This window comes from Petromyzon marinus, chromosome 51 (assembly GCF_048934315.1).
Source record: "Petromyzon marinus isolate PM22_M1 ecotype Great Lakes invasive population chromosome 51, UKy_Petmar_22M1.pri1.0, whole genome shotgun sequence".
NCBI classification, from domain to species: domain Eukaryota; kingdom Metazoa; phylum Chordata; class Hyperoartia; order Petromyzontiformes; family Petromyzontidae; genus Petromyzon; species Petromyzon marinus.
The window spans coordinates 6,557,837-6,576,655 of NC_133717.1; the positions used below are offsets into that span (position 1 = coordinate 6,557,837).

At 55.7% G+C, this 18,819-nt stretch overlaps 2 protein-coding genes across 6 annotated transcripts in view; both read left to right on the top strand.

Annotated features, from left to right (window-relative positions):
• QKI (QKI, KH domain containing RNA binding) overlaps positions 1 to 18,819 on the top strand; it is a 149,003-nt gene that overhangs the window by 101,437 nt on the left and 28,747 nt on the right. The gene's annotated exons all lie outside the window — the stretch shown is intronic.
• LOC142931274 (uncharacterized) lies at positions 1,426 to 18,541 on the top strand. The gene is made up of 3 exons (XM_076075012.1): positions 1,426 to 1,481; positions 16,038 to 17,914; positions 17,962 to 18,541. Exons 1-3 carry the CDS (start codon positions 1,426 to 1,428, stop codon positions 18,297 to 18,299), a joined length of 2,271 nt encoding a protein of 756 aa, XP_075931127.1. The 3' UTR covers positions 18,300 to 18,541.

Genomic DNA, 18,819 nt, shown 5'->3' on the forward strand with positions numbered 1-18,819 from the left:
GGACAGTGTGGACACACGTGGACACAGAGGACACGTGGACACAGAGGGCACGTGGACACGGTGATGATGAGGAATCTCCACAGCAGCAGACAGGGCAGGTTCATGACGGGAATACCTCATCCGTGCATATATTATTTATCGAGTATCATTCATATTACACTTGTTTACCCGGGAGAGCCTCACTGAGTCTCAAGACTCTTTCTCAGCAGGGTCCTGCCAAGTTTTTCCACAGTAGGGGAGGCGATGTTGCTGCTGCTGCTGCGTGTCTCCAACTGAGTGATTTGCGGACGATTTCTCAACATTGGGGATGTCGTTTCGGCCCCAATAGCGGTTACGTTGAGTGGGGGGGTTTATTTTAATTTGGGCTATGAGAGAAGGAACCCGTAGAAGCCGGAGGAAATCCACGCAGAAGAAGTAACTTGTCTGAACACTCGTTATCGAGCCTGGTCCATCAGGAACGCGCCGTGCTAATCACTACTGGACTTCCGTGAAAAAGAGCTTCATAGATCATCGGGTTCCACCAATATAAATAAATATTCTGATTCAAGGATTGGGATGCCCGGCATTTGCCTATCAATGGGTCTAGGGCCTTTCGGCCGAAGTCCTTGCGGCTCCCTTGTTCCCAGAAGTCTTTGCGGCTCTCTTGTTCCCAGAAGTCCGTCCAGAAAGAGTCGGCCGCGTCTCGGCCCCTGAATAATTAAACACTTCCGCGAGGAGGTGTCAAATGGCAGTCGCGACCTCCTCGTCCTCCTCTGCACGCACCGCAGCGGCCTCGATCTTGACGAGGTGGGGCAGGTGGGGGGAGACAGAATTCGGGTGAATGTTTCCTTCTCCACTGCTACCCTACTCACCGCCTCCCCCCTTCCGTCTTGACCCGCACTCGTCCGTGCGGAGCCGTCATCATGAGCGCGCGTCCCACGTCTGTGAAGCGCGCAGAGATGCGGTCGCAGATGAAAGTTTTACATCCGGAGGGTGGGCATGTGGTGGTGGTGGGGGGGGTATTGTATTATACTGAGAGGGTCGCTGCGGGGGCCACCCTTGATGGGTTGTCGGGGGAGGAGGCAGGGAGGGGGTAGGAGCAGGGGGCGACGCGATGGGGCGCGGAGAGGCACCGGCGGGAATCATCAATCCTCATTGCAGCGCTAGCGGGCGGTGGGGCCCGGATAATGTAAATTAACGAGGCCCCTGAGCGTACCGGGGACGGGGGGAGATGGGTTTAGGGAGGGATGAATAGGAGGGGAGGAGAGGATGGATAAGGAGGGAGGGGGTGTGTGTGGGGGGGGGGGGGGCAGAGTGGTGAATCGGAGGGGAGGGATGATTGGGATTGTAGAAAGACATCCGTGGGACAGGGAATACGTGTGAGAGCCAGCATTTCGGGAGGATCGCGAGGGAAATGTGAGAGGCACGAGACGAGGAGGGGAGAGGATGGTAGAGGAGGAGGAGGAAGGCAGAGACGAGGAGGAGCGCGCGTGCGAGGCGCCGTGAGTCCCAGCTCTGCTGTTGCTGCTCACCACACGTTTCTCACGGGGGAAGATGCCGCGTGCGAGTGGCGAGTGGCGAGCGGCGGCGAAGTGATTCCCCGGCCACCCGAGTTCGATTCCCGCTCACGGCCACAAAAACCGATGGCGATTATCTGAATCAGTCCTGGACTTCCCCTCGACCCTGCGCCTGCAGTGAGTGTACCGCAGCTCCGATTAGCGCGGTTGCCTACGCACGGTGCGTTAGAAGTTCAACAAACATAGACACGTGGTGACGAATGCGTCCGATCAGCGGCGCTTGTCGGCCACACCGCGACCTCGTGTGCCGTTCTGACCTTCATAGGTGCTGCTCGCTAACAGCATTTGCCCCAACAGCTTGTTCAAAGCTATACCTGGACATCGTTGTCTTTCATAATACAGTTGTTGTTTTTTTGTGGGTTAGATTGCGTCAATATAAATGTGTCGTTAAACCGGCCACCACTTGACACAGCCAATTAATAAGGTTTGTCACGTAAAATCTGGCTGTCCGCCTGATGATGGCGAAACGTCGTACTCAGATTGTAAATGTTGTGGATTTGCTCTCCAACACATCTGTGTCCTGGTAACGAATTGGCACGTTTACGTGACAAACCTTACGAATTGGCCGTGTTGGGTGGTGGCGGGTTTAACGACACATGTATAATTACGCGATATAACCCTCCCCCCCCAAAAATATGTATTATGGATGATGTTGGGTAGCGAAAGCCTCCTACGTGTTAATCTTCGTCTTTGTTTGTGTGCACGAGTGTGTGTGTGTGTCTGTGTGTGTGTAGGGTGTGTGTGTGTGTCTATGTGGGTAGGAGTGTGTGTGTGTAGGGGTGTGTATGTCTATGTGGGTTGGAGTGTGTGTGTGTAGGGGTGTGTGTGTAGGGGTGTGTGTGTGTAGGGGTGTGTGTGTGTGTAGGGGTGTGTGTGTGTAGGGGTGTGTGTAGGGGTGTGTGTAGGGGTGTGTGTAGGGGTGTGTGTAGGGGTGTGTGTAGGGGTGTGTGTAGGGGTGTGTGTAGGGGTGTGTGTAGGGGTGTGTGTAGGGGTGTGTGTGTGTAGGGGTGTGTGTAGGGGTGTGTGTGTCTGTGTGTAGGGGTGTGTGTGTGTGTGTGTAGGGGTGTGTGTGTGTGTTTTTCTGTGCGAGTCTGGAGACCCCTGCTCCTGTGTGCCCCCCCCCCGTAATGAATTGGAGCGCCTCTCCCGCCTCCCGTAGCGTTGTTAACATTTCCCATTTACGGACGGGGTCGTCCCGATGGTAGCGACGCGGGTTGTTCCCACGTCTCGTTATTGAGCTGATATCGCACGAGCTGCGCTTGTCTGTCAGGGGTAGAGCGGTGGGGGGGGGGGGGCAGTGACACCCCCCCTCCCCCCCCGTTCTCGAGATGGAGTGCGCGAGGCACGGGGTGATGATGGACGAGCCGCGCAGCGCGCAGCGCGGCTCGTCCAATCCCACTGCGTTCCCGCATTACCGTTCCGGCCGCCAGGGACCGTTACGTGGTGCTGTGGAGGGGGGCAGGGGCGGGGTAGGGGATCGCATTCACAACGTGTACCCCCCCCCCCAAAAAAAAAAGATGTGTTCCACCGCCGTATTGTTTTTTTTTTGTTCGCCCGAGGACGACCGCTGGTGTTGCGATCGAAACGTCGTGATATGCTATTTTTATTTTGTTTTATTTTTCTACCTACGTGACTTTACCGAACGAACCCAAGAGTGTGGATTCCTGCAGTCACGAAGGCTTCAAATGAAGATTGATCTTCGGTTCGTTTGATGACGAGTGATATTCGAGTGCGCTTTGATCGACGCGTGCCCGGTGGTGTGGATTTTACCAAGAGCGCAGTTGTCCAACGTTGTTTTTGGGTGCGCTTTGGTTCATAGCCGCACTGTGCGGTTTTTCGGTTCAAAGTGTGATTGCATTGCTAATAGTACACGATGTTATTATTCTGGGTGCACTTTGCTTTTGTATTAGCTGTTTTACCAAATACACTGTGTTACTGGGTTCTGTGTACTTTTTAATATATATTTTTTTGGGAATGCGTCTTACCAATTTAATTCCTATCTTGCTCGTTTTGCACTGCCGTTACGATCTGAAGATGCATCCACTCGGTTCATTTTCACTTGGGGGGTGCCCTTTGTGACGGCGCATTCCATTGGGACGTGTCACGTTGAGCGAGGGCTGCCCTTCCGCTCTGTCTCTCTGGAAGGACTCACGGGGGCAGCCGGGTCATCCGGGGCAGCCGAGCAGGCAGGCACTGGCAGTCTTCCAATTGCATCTGCCTGACCTCTTTCCGTGCCTTCTATGCCGATAAACTCACAACCCAGCTGTCTGTGTGCTCACCGCTCACTGCATTGTGTGAGTGCTCACGCGATGCACAGCGCGATGTCCTTAGTCGAGACGTGTTGCGTGAATGGGGTTGGTCGAACATCCCCCGCTAAGTATAGGGCCACAGAGCTTGGAGTGTTTCCACGAACGACGCCGAGTAGAAATGGAACGGTGTAATCGTTAATATCCGAATGGCAAACTGTTTAATTGCTCCATTCATTGATCTTCAGCATCATCAGGACGACTATTATTATTATCAGCAGCCCTGCTCCATCCACTGCTGGATTAAGGCCTCGCAAAAAAATCGTCGCAATCTCCCGCGGTCACGCAACGCGCGTGAAGCTGATGGCATCGCTCCACCATCTGGGCGGCGGTGACCTCTCGCGCCGCGTATTCCACCCTTTGGCTGCGGCTCCATCATTAGTCTCGACCACCGGCCATCGCTCATCCCTCCTAGGAAGGACGCGTCCTGCCCAAACCCACCCACGTCTCTTCACAGTTCATGGCTGTGTTGGTTAACTCAGCCCAGGGTCTCGGCAACCAAAACAACAACAAGAAGAATATTTTTGTATTAATTCGGTGGAGAAAGAACAAAAAAACTCAATTTCACGAGCCGCAATGCACTGTGTGGTGAGTACGAGACGGTGCTCATTCATTAATTGGCGTCACGAAACAGTCCTCAGTGAGCCGCAAGGGGCTCCAGAGCCACAGGTTGCCGACCCCTGCCCATGGTAAACTGGGATTCCATGGTAAACTGGAATCCCATGGTGAACTGGACTCCCATGGTGAACTGGAATCCCATGGTAAACTGGGATCCCATGGTAAACTGGACTCCCATGGTGAACTGGACTCCCATGGTGAACTGGACTCCCATGGTGAACTGGAATCCCATGGTGAACTGGACTCCCATGGTGAACTGGAATCCCATGGTGAACTGGACTCCCATCGTGAACTGGAATCCCATGGTGAACTGGACTCCCATGGTAAACTGAATTCTCATGGTAAACTAGACTCCCATGGTAAACTGAATTCTCATGGTAAACTGGACTATCATGGTGAACTGGAATCCCATGGTAAACTGAATTCTCATGGTAAACTGGACTCCCATGGTGAACTGGACTCCCACGGTAAACTGAATTCTCATGGTAAACTGAATTCTCATGGCAAACTGGACTCCCATGGTAAACTGGACTCCCATCGTCAGGGGTCGTCAACCACAATAACAAGAAGAGACATTCATTTCGAATTTCAAGAGCCGCCACTGCAGTCTTTAAAGAGGCACCGCACGCGGCTCCTGAGGCACCGCTTGACGACCCGCGGACATCGCCAATTGTCGCGATGTCCGTCAACTCCTAATACCGCGCTACGCTCTCGTAGAGAGGGGCTGGGTGGCCAGTACCGCGCCCGACCGCCTTTGTCTCCCGAGTGGCGGTGTTTACACGTGGCATCAGGTGCTCACTTGAGGCCGAGTTCACCTAGGGCTGAGGCCGGCAGCCTTCGGCTTCCGGAGCCGCGTGCGGCTCTGTAAGCACCTCCACCGCCACCACCATCACCGCCGTCTCAAATTCACTGCACAGATCTTGAAATACTGAGTTTTTACCCAATTCGAAAAATAAATAAATAAAATCTCCGCTTGTCGTTTTGGTTGGCGATACCCGACCTCGGGGGGGGGAGGGCCCAGGACCGGTTCAGATAATCGTCACCGGTGTGGTTGGCCGTGAGCGGGAATCGAGATCGGGTCGCCGGGTCCGTAGCGCAGTGCGCTAACCATTGCGCGACACACAGGCGCCCAAAGACGGAGATCACTCCCGTCGTGTCGCCTTCACAGACTGTTGGGAGCAAATTTCTGTTATCGAGCACCCATATATAGGCCGGCACGGCACGGCACGCGAGAGGGTGGGTGGCCAGCACCACACCGGGTCGCCTATGTCTCCCGAGGGCTGATGTTTACACGCCGCACGCGCGCCATCCCCTCGGCGTTGTTTAAGCACGCACACACACACACAGTGGGTGTGTGGGGAGAGCGGGGAGAGTGTAATCCGGCGCGCAGCGAGACGCGCGGTGATACAATCAGCGGATTTAATTAAGTGCGAAGAATGGGGGCCCGTTGAATGGGCGCCAGCCAGCGACGGGAACACGGCAGCGATACTGAGACAGAAGACCACAGCTTAGAGGCATTCCATCAGTAACAGCAGCGGTAGTAGTGAGAGCGGCAGCAACAGCAGCAGCAGTAGCAGCAGCAGAAGCAGCAATATTAGCAGCAAGAGCAGCAGCGCTACGCTCACGATGCATCTCCTATAGACCCGGACGTCCTTGATTGCGCATGCAAATGTATTAATAACTTACCCACCCCACACACACTTTTAATTACACCAATTACACAGAGTCTTTGATGGGGAGCGGTAGGGTAGCAGTTAGCGGTGAGCGCGCTGCACTACGAACTCGGCAAACTCCGAGTTTGACTCCCGCTCACAGCCAACAACATCGGTGACGAATATCTGAAACGGTCCTGAGCCTCCTCCCCTAAGTCCACTCAGCCTCAAATGAGTACCTGGTGCGGTGTGGTAAATATCGCCACTGGGGGATAGGAAAGGCGGCCGGGCGTGGTGCTGGCCACCCACCCCCTTGTGATGCTGTGGCCGGCCTTCAGAATTCCTGCTCGCTCACAGCACTTGCCCCAAAAGGCTGTTGATGCTATCAGAGGGGAGGCTTTGTCTTTCTCTAGGTGTGTGTCCACCGTGGGCTCTCGAGATAGACGCATAATGGGCAACACCTTCCAATTAGATCGTGGGTAGTTGTCGGGCCGTTATATATGCATTGCCATGCGGATCAGAATCTGAATATCGATTTATATTGGAGGAATCCGATGAGCTCTAAAGCTCTTTTTCACAGATGTCCAATAGCGGCGGGTCAGAACGTTACGACAACAAAAAAACACGATAGGAGTGCAAGCATAGGGAGGGTAAATATAAATCACTTAAACATATACAAATAAAACTCAACTATTTTAATCTGAGCAGGTGAGCCCCATGAGCGAATTGACGTATCTTTTAGAATCGTCCTGGCCACAAATTATATCTCAACGAAGTGGCTTATCACATGGAAATTTACACGCGACCACAGAGAGAGAGAGAGACACGCAAACTCCAAATCTACAGCAGGCGTCAGGACCAGGATCGAACTCACGACCTCCTGTATACCAGGCGAGGTAGTTAACATCTCACAGGGTCTGGGATCGAACCCACGACCTCCTGTATACCAGGCGAGGTAGTTAACATCTCACAGGGTCTGGGATCGAACCCACGACCTCCAGTATACCAGGCGAGGTAGTTAACATCTCACAGGGTCTGGTATCGAACCCATGACCTCCTGTATACCAGGCGAGGTAGTTAACATCTCACAGGGTCTGGGATCGAACCCACGACCTCCTGTATACCAGGCGAGGTAGTTAACATCTCGCCACCACGAAGACACACGGGCCCCACGCTTCGGCTGCCTGCCGTGTGGCCTCGAGCCGCCCCTGATTGTGTTTGGACAACTCGCGTCCTCGTTCCGCTGCGCGCTCAATTACAGTCAATTGCGTGGGGGGGGTGGGGGGTGAGGGGGTGTGAGGGGTTAGGGAGAGGGACCCCCACACGACCCCCTCCCATCCTAGCCTAGCCCACATCTCTCGTGTACACGAAACCGCGTGTGCGCGTGGTCTCCGTGTACACGAGGAAGGCGGGGAGGGGGAGTTGCGGTTTGATGTGTGTACGTGCCGTGTGTGTGTTCTTGTGTGTGTCCCGGGCCTCCCCTAGGTCGACTCAGCCTCAAATGAGTACCTGGTGCGGTGTGTAAACATTGCCACTAGGGAGACAAAGGCGGTCGGGCGTGGTGCTGGCCACCCACCCCCTCGTGTACCGATCCGGCCTTCATAGGTGCTCGCTAACAGCACTTGCCCCTACAGTCTGTTAAGGCTATATGGGGGATCTTTGTTCTTGTGTGAGCCTTCATAGGTGCTCGCTAACAGCACTTGCCCCTACAGTCTGTTAAGGCTATACGGGGGATCTTTGTCTTTGTGTGTGAACACGTGGGTAGCTGAAACCGGTCCTGAGCCTCGCCTAGGTCGACTGAGCCTGAAATGAGTACCTGGTGCGATGTATAACACATCGCCACTTGGGAAGACAAAGGCGTTCGGGCCGTGGTGCTGGTCCACCAACCCGCACGTGTGCCTTGCCTGTCTTGATAGGGATACTCGCTGACAGCATCTGTCCCCAAACAGCCTGCTGAGGCTATACAGCGGAGCTGTGCCTGTGTACGTGTGGAGCGCGTGGCTGCGTCCGTGCCTGCGTAATTGCGGCTGCCTTGGCGCGCGTCTCCCCGCAATCCATCTGTACTGCGCCCGTCACATCGGCGCTGCCAAGAGGAGATGATACCGATGCATCTCCTTGGCGATAACGTTGGGAGCCGTCACTCGCTTCCCCGTTCCCTCCATTCACCCCCCCCCCTCCTCCCCACCCATCCCATCACTCCACCCTCTCCTCTCCCCTCTCTCGCCCTTTCCTCATCTATTCCTCTCCGCCCTCTCTCCCTCTCCTCTTCCCCTCCCTCCTCCCTTCCCCTTCCTCATATACTCCCCTTCATCTTGCCAATCTCCCTCCATTCTCCCGTCCGCTCTCTCCTTCACTGCCTCTCCCCTCCCTTCCCTTCCCCTCCCTCCCCCTCTCCCTCCCCTCTCTCTCTCTCCCCCCTCCCTCCCCCTCTCCCTCCCCTCTCTCTCTCTCCCTCCTCTCTCTCTCCCTCCTCCCTCCCCACTCGTCACTCCACTCTTCCCTCTCCCATCCTCCTAACCCGCCCGACCGCGCGATCCTTAATGGACCACGTGGGGTGTAAAGGGTTCATAATCCGAACGATCGACTTTAAATCAAGATATACCTGGGTTCAATTCCTCTCTGTGTGTGGAGTTTGTAGATTGTTCCCTCTCCCACTGTTCGCCATGGGTTTCCACCGGGTTGACGGTTTCCATCCCATAGCTAAGACAAATACAAAGATCCCCCGTATAGCCTTAACAGACTTTTGAGGCAAGGGCTGTTAGCGAGCACCTATGAAGGCCGGCACGGCATAGGAGGGGGTGGGTGGCCAGCGCCACGCCCGGCCGCCTTTGTCTCCCCAGTGGCGATGTTTACACACCGCGCCAGGTACTCATTTGAAGCCGAGTGGGCCTAGGGAAGGCCCAGGACCGGTTCAGATAAGCCGGTGGTGCAGTGCATGGTCCACACACATACTCCGAATAGCGCGTTCGCCGCTTGTTGCAGAGAGGTTTGTGGTTGGAATTCCAGCTGCCCCGATTAATCTTGAGGATGTAATAACGCTCGATGTGATTCGCACGAGGAGACCATTGTGTGCAGGCTTCACGGTTCAAATAAATAAATAAATGCCCACTGATACATCATCAGCTGGGATCACCCAGCAGCACGCGGCAGCCAACTCATCCGCCGGGTCACTCTTGCCAAAGAGACTCGTCCGGGTCTCTTGAGGTTTCTCGTCGTCCCACAAACGCCAACGCACAGTTTAGCAATCATCAGACGCGTGCGGCGTGGGCCGACTTAATTTTGCCCGTCGAAGCAGCAGAGGATTGGCAAAGGTCAAGAAGCGTGGCGGGGCCCTAAGGCCTGGAGTGGTGGGGCCCTAAGGCCTGGAGTGGTGGGGGCCCTAAGGCCTGGAGTGGTGGGGCCCTAAGGCCTGGAGTGGTGGGGGCCCTAAGGCCTGGAGTGGTGGGGGCCCTAAGGCCTGGAGTGGTGGGGGCCCTAAGGCCTGGAGTGGTGGGGGCCCTAAGGCCTGGAGTGGTGGGGGCCCTAAGGCCTGGAGTGGTGGGGGCCCTAAGGCCTGGAGTGGTGGGGGCCCTAAGGCCTGGAGTGGTGGGGCCCTAAGGCCTGGAGTGGTGGGGGCCCTAAGGCCTGGCGTGGTGGGGCCACAAGGCCTGGAGTGGTGGGGCCACAAGGCCTGGAGTGGCGGGGGCCCTAAGGCCTGGAATACGGTCGCTCCCATGTCAGGTGACGATATCAGTGATTTGTGTTTGAGCCCCCTGTTTTACAGCGAGCGATTCACACGCGATTCACAACCTTTCATGGCAAACATTTGAAAGGGCACCCCCACTGGCAGCTGTCCCTGTGTGGCACGAGGTGACTCAGCACACTGGCCAACAACCTGGCATCAGTCTACTGCCAGTATGAGGCGGCGATTCATGCTGATGCTGCTGCTGCTGCTGTGTGCGCGTGTAATCCCAAATGAGCGATTCGATTTTTTTGTGCGATTTTTTTCGAATTTGGCAAAACAAATGAACGCGATAATAACCGGTGCGGTTGCCGGGTTCGAACCGCACATTTCTGTGCCAACTTGGGAGCGCGCAACCACCTTGCAGGCATGTGGGGGGAGGGTTCTTGGTGGGTGGGAGAATAAATAGCCCCTCCCCCACCTCCCCCCACACCCCCGCGCGATGTCGTTGTCGGAACCCGCGGTGTTGCTGGTGGGTGACCCCGGCTCCGCGTTGGGGTCATTGCCGTGTCGCGCTTTAATTGAAATACAATTTGGGCTGCCGTCGTTTACATAATTGACTCGGCCGGAACGCGATGTAAATCGTTAGAGCCACATCACGCGGCTGATGCTCAGTGCGCGCTATTTCATTTGTCCCACGAGCAATTCTTCTCATGTTGTTTTACTATAAAACTATAATTTTTGTTCAAATGTACCAGCTAAATGTCCACTGGGCTATGCAGCTAAATTTTCCGAAGCGACCTGGCCATCGAAAATTACAGTTCAACGGAAGTGGCTTTTCGTCACGCTGAAATGTATCGCACGGGCAAATACCTGAAACGCGTGATTCTAATTGTGGAGGGGGGGGGGGACCGAAACACCCAGAGAAAAATCCACGCGACCACGAGGAGAGAGAAAGAGAGAGACACGCAAATTTCAAATATACAGCGGGCTTCAGGGTCGGGATCGAACCCACGAACCTCCTACATACCAGGCGAGGGAGTTAACATTTCCTAGCCAACGTGATGATGATGAGAGAGAGACACGCAAATTCCAAATATACAGCGGGCTTCAGGGTCGGGATCGAACCCACGAACCTCCTGCATACCAGGCGAGGGAGTTAACATCTCCTAAACTACTATTTCTTACTATTTGTATCATTCCGCGTGTTACCCGGGAGGGCCCCACCGAGTCTCAAGACTCGTTTTCAGGAGGGTCCTGCCAGGTTTTTCGCAGGAGGGAGTGGCAATGTGGCTGCTGCTGTGTGTGTGTGTGATCCCAAACTGGACATCTGTGAAAAAAGCTTCCAAGCCCATCGGCTTCCTTCAGTCTAAATAGAGATTTTGATTCCGAGCGATTTGTTTGCAGGGAATGTTTGCGGCATTGTTGGGATGTAGGTCTGGCCCCAATTGCAGTCCCATTGTGTGGGTGGGTTTAGCTATGGGAGGAGAGAACCGGAGAATCCGGAGTTGAACAGGGGGAGAGTGAACACACAAACAGGGTGAGAGTGAACACACACACAGGGGGAGAGTGAACACACACACAGGGGGAGAGTGAACACACACAGGTGGAGAGTGAACACATACACAGGAGGAGAGTGAACACACACATAGGGGGAGAGTGAACACAGGTGGAGAGTGAACACACACACAGGGGGAGAGTGAACACACACACAGGTGGAGAGTGAACACACACACAGAGGGAGATTGAACACACACACAGGGGGAGAGTGAACACACACAGGGAGAGAGTGAACACACACACAGAGGGAGAGTGAACACAAATACAGGGAGAGAGTGAACACACACAGGGGGAGAGTGAACACACACAGAGGGAGAGTGAACACACACAGGGGGAGAGTGAACACACACAGGGGGAGAGTGAACACACACAGGGTGAGAGTGAACACACACACAGGGGGAGAGTGAACACACAAACAGGGGGAGAGTGAACAAACAGGGGGAGAGTGAACACACACAGGGGGAGAGTGAACACACAAACAGGGGGAGAGTGAACACACAAACAGGGGGAGAGTGAACAAACAGGGGGAGAGTGAACACACACACAGGGGGAGAGTGAACACACACAGGGGGAGAGTGAACACACACAGGGGGAGAGTGAACACACAGGGGGAGAGTGAACACACACAGGGGGAGAGTGAACACACACAGGGGGAGAGTGAACACACAAACAGGGGGAGAGTGAACACACAGGGGGAGAGTGAACACACAAACAGGGGGAGAGTGAACACACAAACAGGGGGAGAGTGAACACACAGGGAGAGAGTGAACACACAGGGGGAGAGTGAACAAACAGGGGGAGAGTGAACACACACAGGGGGAGAGTGAACACACACAGGGGGAGAGTGAACACACAAACAGGGGGAGAGTGAACACACAAACAGGGGGAGAGTGAACAAACAGGGGGAGAGTGAACACACACACAGGGGGAGAGTGAACACACACAGGGGGAGAGTGAACACACACAGGGGGAGAGTGAACACACAGGGGGAGAGTGAACACACACAGGGGGAGAGTGAACACACAAACAGGGGGAGAGTGAACACACAGGGGGAGAGTGAACACACAAACAGGGGGAGAGTGAACACACAAACAGGGGGAGAGTGAACACACAGGGAGAGAGTGAACACACAGGGGGAGAGTGAACACACAGGGAGAGAGTGAACACACACAGGGGGAGAGTGAACACACAAACAGGGGGAGAGTGAACACACACAGGGGGAGAGTGAACACACAGGGAGAGAGTGAACACACAGGGGGAGAGTGAACACACAGGGAGAGAGTGAACACACACAGGGTGAGAGTGAACACAAACAGAGGGAGAGTGAACACACAAACAGGGAGAGAGTGAACACACACACAGGGGAGAGTGAACACACAAACAGGGGAGAGTAAACACACAGGGGGAGAATAAACACACACACAGGGGGCGAGTGAACACACAGGGAGAGAGTGAACACACACAGGGGGAGAGTGAACACACAAACAGGGGGAGAGTGAACACACACAAACAGGGGGAGAGTGAACACACACACAGGGGGAGAGTGAACACAGGGGGAGAGTGAACACATACACCGGGGGAGAGTGAACACACACACAGGGGGAGAGTGAACACACACACAGGGGGAGAGTGAACACACACAGGTGGAGAGTGAACACACACACAGGAGGAGAGTGAACACACACACAGGGGGAGAGTGAACACAGGTGGAGAGTGAACACACACACAGGGGGAGAGTGAACACACACACAGGTGGAGAGTGAACACACACACAGAGGGAGATTGAACACACACACAGGGGGAGAGTGAACACACACAGGGAGAGAGTGAACACACACACAGAGGGAGAGTGAACACAAATACAGGGAGAGAGTGAACACACACAGGGGGAGAGTGAACACACACAGAGGGAGAGTGAACACACACAGGGGGAGAGTGAACACACACACAGGGGGAGAGTGAACACACACAGGGTGAGAGTGAACACACACACAGGGGGAGAGTGAACACACAAACAGGGGGAGAGTGAACAAACAGGGGGAGAGTGAACACACACAGGGGGAGAGTGAACACACAAACAGGGGGAGAGTGAACACACAAACAGGGGGAGAGTGAACAAACAGGGGGAGAGTGAACACACACACAGGGGGAGAGTGAACACACACAGGGGGAGAGTGAACACACACAGGGGGAGAGTGAACACACAGGGGGAGAGTGAACACACACAGGGGGAGAGTGAACACACACAGGGGGAGAGTGAACACACAAACAGGGGGAGAGTGAACACACAGGGGGAGAGTGAACACACAAACAGGGGGAGAGTGAACACACAAACAGGGGGAGAGTGAACACACAGGGAGAGAGTGAACACACAGGGGGAGAGTGAACAAACAGGGGGAGAGTGAACACACACAGGGGGAGAGTGAACACACAAACAGGGGGAGAGTGAACACACAAACAGGGGGAGAGTGAACAAACAGGGGGAGAGTGAACACACACACAGGGGGAGAGTGAACACACACAGGGGGAGAGTGAACACACACAGGGGGAGAGTGAACACACAGGGGGAGAGTGAACACACACAGGGGGAGAGTGAATACACAAACAGGGGGAGAGTGAACACACAGGGGGAGAGTGAACACACAAACAGGGGGAGAGTGAACACACAAACAGGGGGAGAGTGAACACACAGGGAGAGAGTGAACACACAGGGGGAGAGTGAACACACAGGGAGAGAGTGAACACACACAGGGGGAGAGTGAACACACAAACAGGGGGAGAGTGAACACACACAGGGGGAGAGTGAACACACAGGGAGAGAGTGAACACACAGGGGGAGAGTGAACACACAGGGGGAGAGTGAACACACAGGGAGAGAGTGAACACACACAGGGTGAGAGTGAACACAAACAGAGGGAGAGTGAACACACAAACAGGGAGAGAGTGAACACACACACACAGAGGGAGAGTGAACACAAACAGGGGGAGAGTAAACACACACAGGGAGAGTGAACACACAAACAGGGGGAGAGTGAACACACAGGGGGAGAGTGAACACACACAGGGGAGAGTGAACACACACACAGGGAGAGTGAACACACACACAGGGGGAGAGTGAACACACACAGGGGGAGAGTGAACACACAGGGGGAGAGTGAACACACAAACAGGGGGAGAGTGAACACACACAGGGGGAGAGTGAACACACACAGAGGGAGAGTGAACACACACAGGGGGAGAGTGAACACACACAGGGGGAGAGTGAACACACAAACAGGGGGAGAGTGAACACACACAGGGAGAGAGTGAACACACACAGGGAGAGAGTGAACACACAGGGGGAGAGTGAACACACACAGGGAGAGAGTGAACACACAGGGGGAGAGTGAACACACACAGGGGGAGAGTGAACACACAGAGGTGGAGAGTGAACACACACAGGGGGAGAGTGAACACACACAGGGAGAGAGTGAACACACACACACAGGGGAGAGTGAACACACACACAGGGAGAGTGAACACACACACAGGGGGAGAGTGAACACACACAGGGGGAGAGTGAACACACAGGGGGAGAGTGAACACACAAACAGGGGGAGAGTGAACACACACAGGGGGAGAGTGAACACACACAGAGGGAGAGTGAACACACACAGGGGGAGAGTGAACACACACAGGGGGAGAGTGAACACACAAACAGGGGGAGAGTGAACACACACAGGGAGAGAGTGAACACACACAGGGAGAGAGTGAACACACAGGGGGAGAGTGAACACACACAGGGAGAGAGTGAACACACACAGGGGGAGAGTGAACACACAGAGGTGGAGAGTGAACACACACACAGGTGGAGAGTGAACACACACACAGAGGGAGAGTGAACACACACACAGGGGGAGAGTGAACACACACAGGGAGAGAGTGAACACACACAGGGAGAGAGTGAACACACACAGGGGGAGAGTGAACACACACAGGGGGAGAGTGAACACACACAGGGAGAGAGTGAACACACAGGGGGAGAGTGAACACACACAGGGAGAGAGTGAACACACACAGGGGGAGAGTGAACACACAGAGGTGGAGAGTGAACACACACACAGGTGGAGAGTGAACACACACACAGAGGGAGAGTGAACACACACACAGGGGGAGAGTGAACACACACAGGGAGAGAGTGAACACACACAGGGAGAGAGTGAACACACACAGGGGGAGAGTGAACACACACAGGGGGAGAGTGAACACACACACAGGGAGAGTGGCAGTCTCTAATTGTATACCACGTGACAGAATCAGAGTATTTATGCGTTCTGGGGGAATCCGAGGAGGAGGATTCCCCCGTTGGCCCTCCATCATCACCATCATCCTCACCCTAATCGCGCACAATCCGGTCACCTCTCGGAAGCCAAGCGAAATCAAACCTGCTCAGTGCTTGGATGCGTCCCGCGAAGCCCCGCCCACCAGCGCCTCGCCCCGCCCCCCAGCGCCTCGCCCCGCCCCCAGCGCCCCGTCTGATTGCGGCGATCAGCGCGGCCGTCGCGCGCGCGCCGCACACGCGGGTGGGGGGGGGGCTGAGAAAGCGCGAGCCGCCACGAGCAGAGTGCCCGTCACGGTGGGGTGGGGGAAGGGGTGGGGGAGGGGTGGGGGTGGGGGAGGGTAGGGGCTGGGGGGATGGGGTGAGGGGAGGAGGGCTGGGGGGAGGGGCTGGGGGGAGGGGCTGGGGGGAGGGGTTGGGGGAGGGGCTGGGGGGAGGCTGTGCGCCTGTTTTACCAAGCAGCGCTCAGCCGCCCGTGACGCCACCTGCCTCCCTCTCTACCTCCTCATCCTCCTGCTCCTCCTCAATCTCCCTCCCTCTCTACCTCCTCATCCTCCTGCTCCTCCTCAATCTCCCTCCCTCCCTCCTCATCCACCCCCTCCTCCTCAATCTCCCTCCCTCTCTACCTCCTCATCCTCCTCCTCAATCTCCCTCCCTCCCTCTCTACCTCCTCATCCTCCTCAATCTCCCTCCCTCTCTACCTCCTCATCCTCCTCCTCCTCAATCTCCCTCCCTCCCTCTCTACCTCCTCATCCTGCTCCTCAATCTCCCTCCCTCTCTACCTCCTCATCTTCCTCCTCAATCTCCCTCCCTCTCTACCTCCTCATCCTCCTCCTCAATCTCCTTCCCTCTCTACCTCCTCATCCTCCTCCTCCTCAATCTCCCTCCCTCTCTACCTCCTCATCTTCCTCCTCAATCTCCCTCCCTCTCTACCTCCTCATCCTCCTCCTCAATCTCCCTCCCTCTCTACCTCCTCATCCTCCTCCTCAATCTCCCTCCCTCCCTCTCTACCTCCTCATCCTCCTCAATCTCCTTCCCTCTCTACCTCCTCATCTTCCTCCTCCTCAATCTCCCTCCCTCCTTCTCTACCTCCTCATCCTGCTCCTCAATCTCCCTCCCTCTCTACCTCCTCATCTTCCTCCTCAATCTCCCTCCCTCCCTCTCTACCTCCTCATCTTCCTCCTCAATCTCCCTCCCTCCCTCTCTACCTCCTCATCTTCCTCCTCAATCTCCCTCCCGCCCTCTCTACCTCCTCATCTTCCTCCTCAATCTCCCTCCCTCTCTACCTCCTCATCCTCCTCCTCAATCTCCTTCCCTCTCTACCTCCTCATCCTCCTCAATCTCCCTCCCTCTCTACCTCCTCATCTTCCTCCTCAATCTCCCTCCCTCTCTACCTCCTCATCCTCCTCCTCAATCTCCCTCCCTCCCTCTCTACCTCCTCATCCTCCTCCTCAATCTCCCTCCCTCCCTCTCTACCTCCTCAATCTCCTTCCCTCTCTACCTCCTCATCTTCCTCCTCAATCTCCCTCCCGCCCTCTCTACCTCCTCATCTTCCTCCTCAATCTCCCTCCCTCTCTACCTCCTCATCCTCCTCCTCAATCTCCTTCCCTCTCTACCTCCTCATCCTCCTCCTCCTCAATCTCCCTCCCTCTCTACCTCCTCATCCTCCTCCTCAATTTCCCTCCCTCCCTTTCTACCTCCTCATCCTCCTCCTCCTCAATCTCCCTCCCTCTCTACCTCCTCATCCTCCTCCTCAATCTCCTTCCCTCTCTACCTCCTCATCCTCCTCCTCATTCTCCCTCCCTCTCTACCTCCTCATCCTCCTCCTCCTCAATCTCCCTCCCTCTCTACCTCCTCATCTTTCTCCTCCTCCTCAATCTCCCTCCCTCCCTCTCTACCTCCTCATCCTCCTCCTCAATCTCCTTCCCTCTCTACCTCCTCATCTTTCTCCTCCTCCTCAATCTCCCTCCCTCCCTCTCTACCTCCTCATCCTCCTCCTCAATCTCCCTCCCTCTCTATCTCCTCATCCTCCTCCTCAATCTCCCTCCCTCCCTCTCTACCTCCTCATCCTCCTCCGTCCTCTTTCAGTCTAAAAATCTCTCCTCCGTCTTGCATCCTCATTGTGCTCCACCACCACCACCTCGACACCCTGCACCATTCCACAGGATGTGGAGTGGTGCAGGGTGTGGAGGAGTGGTGCAGGGCGTGGAGGAGTGGTGCAGGGCGTAGAGGAGTGGTGCAGGGTGGGTGGAGTGGTGCAGGGTGTGGAGGAGTGGTGCCGGGAGTGGAGGAGTGGTGCAGGGAGTGGAGGAGTGGTGCAGGGTGTGGAGGAGTGGTGCAGGGTGTGGAGGAGTGGTGCAGGGTGTGGAGGAGTGGTGCAGGGTGTGGAGGAGTGGTGCAGGGCGTGGAGGAGTGGTGCAGGGCGTAGAGGAGTGGTGCAGGGTGGGTGGAGTGGTGCAGGGTGTGGAGGAGTGGTGCCGGGAGTGGAGGAGTGGTGCAGGGAGTGGAGGAGTGGTGCAGGGTGTGGAGGAGTGGTGCAGGGTGTGGAGGAGTGGTGCAGGGTGTGGAGGAGTGGTGCAGGGTGTGGAGGAGTGGTGCAGGGCGTGGAGGAGTGGTGCAGGGAGTTGAGGAGTGGTGCAGGGTGTGGAGGAGTGGTGCAGGGAGTGGAGGAGTGGTGCAGGGAGTGGAGGAGTGGTGCAGGGTGGGAGGAGTGGTGCAGGGTGTGGAGGAGTGGTGTAGGGGGCTACTGTCACAGCAGCAAGATTCAGTTTCCATGACAACTGCCACCCGCAACGGCAATTGTCTCTGCCCGTCGCTGCTGCTGCGTCAGTGGCTGTGTGTGTGTGTAGGGGTGTGTGTGTGTGGGTAGGGGTGTGTGTGTGTGGGTAGGGGTGTGTGTGTGTGGGTAGGGGTGTGTGTGTGTGGGTCTATGTGGGTAGGGGTGTGTGTGTGGGTAGGGGGGTCTGTGTGTGTGTAGGTAGGAGTGTGTGTATGGGTAGGGGTGTGTGTGTGTGGGTAGGGGTGTGTGTGTGTGGGTAGGGGTGTGTGTGTGGGTAGGGGTGTGTGTGTGTGTAGGGGTGTGTGTGTGTGGGTAGGGGTGTGTGTGTGTGTGGGTAGGGGTGTGTGTGTGGGTAGGGGTTTGTGTGTG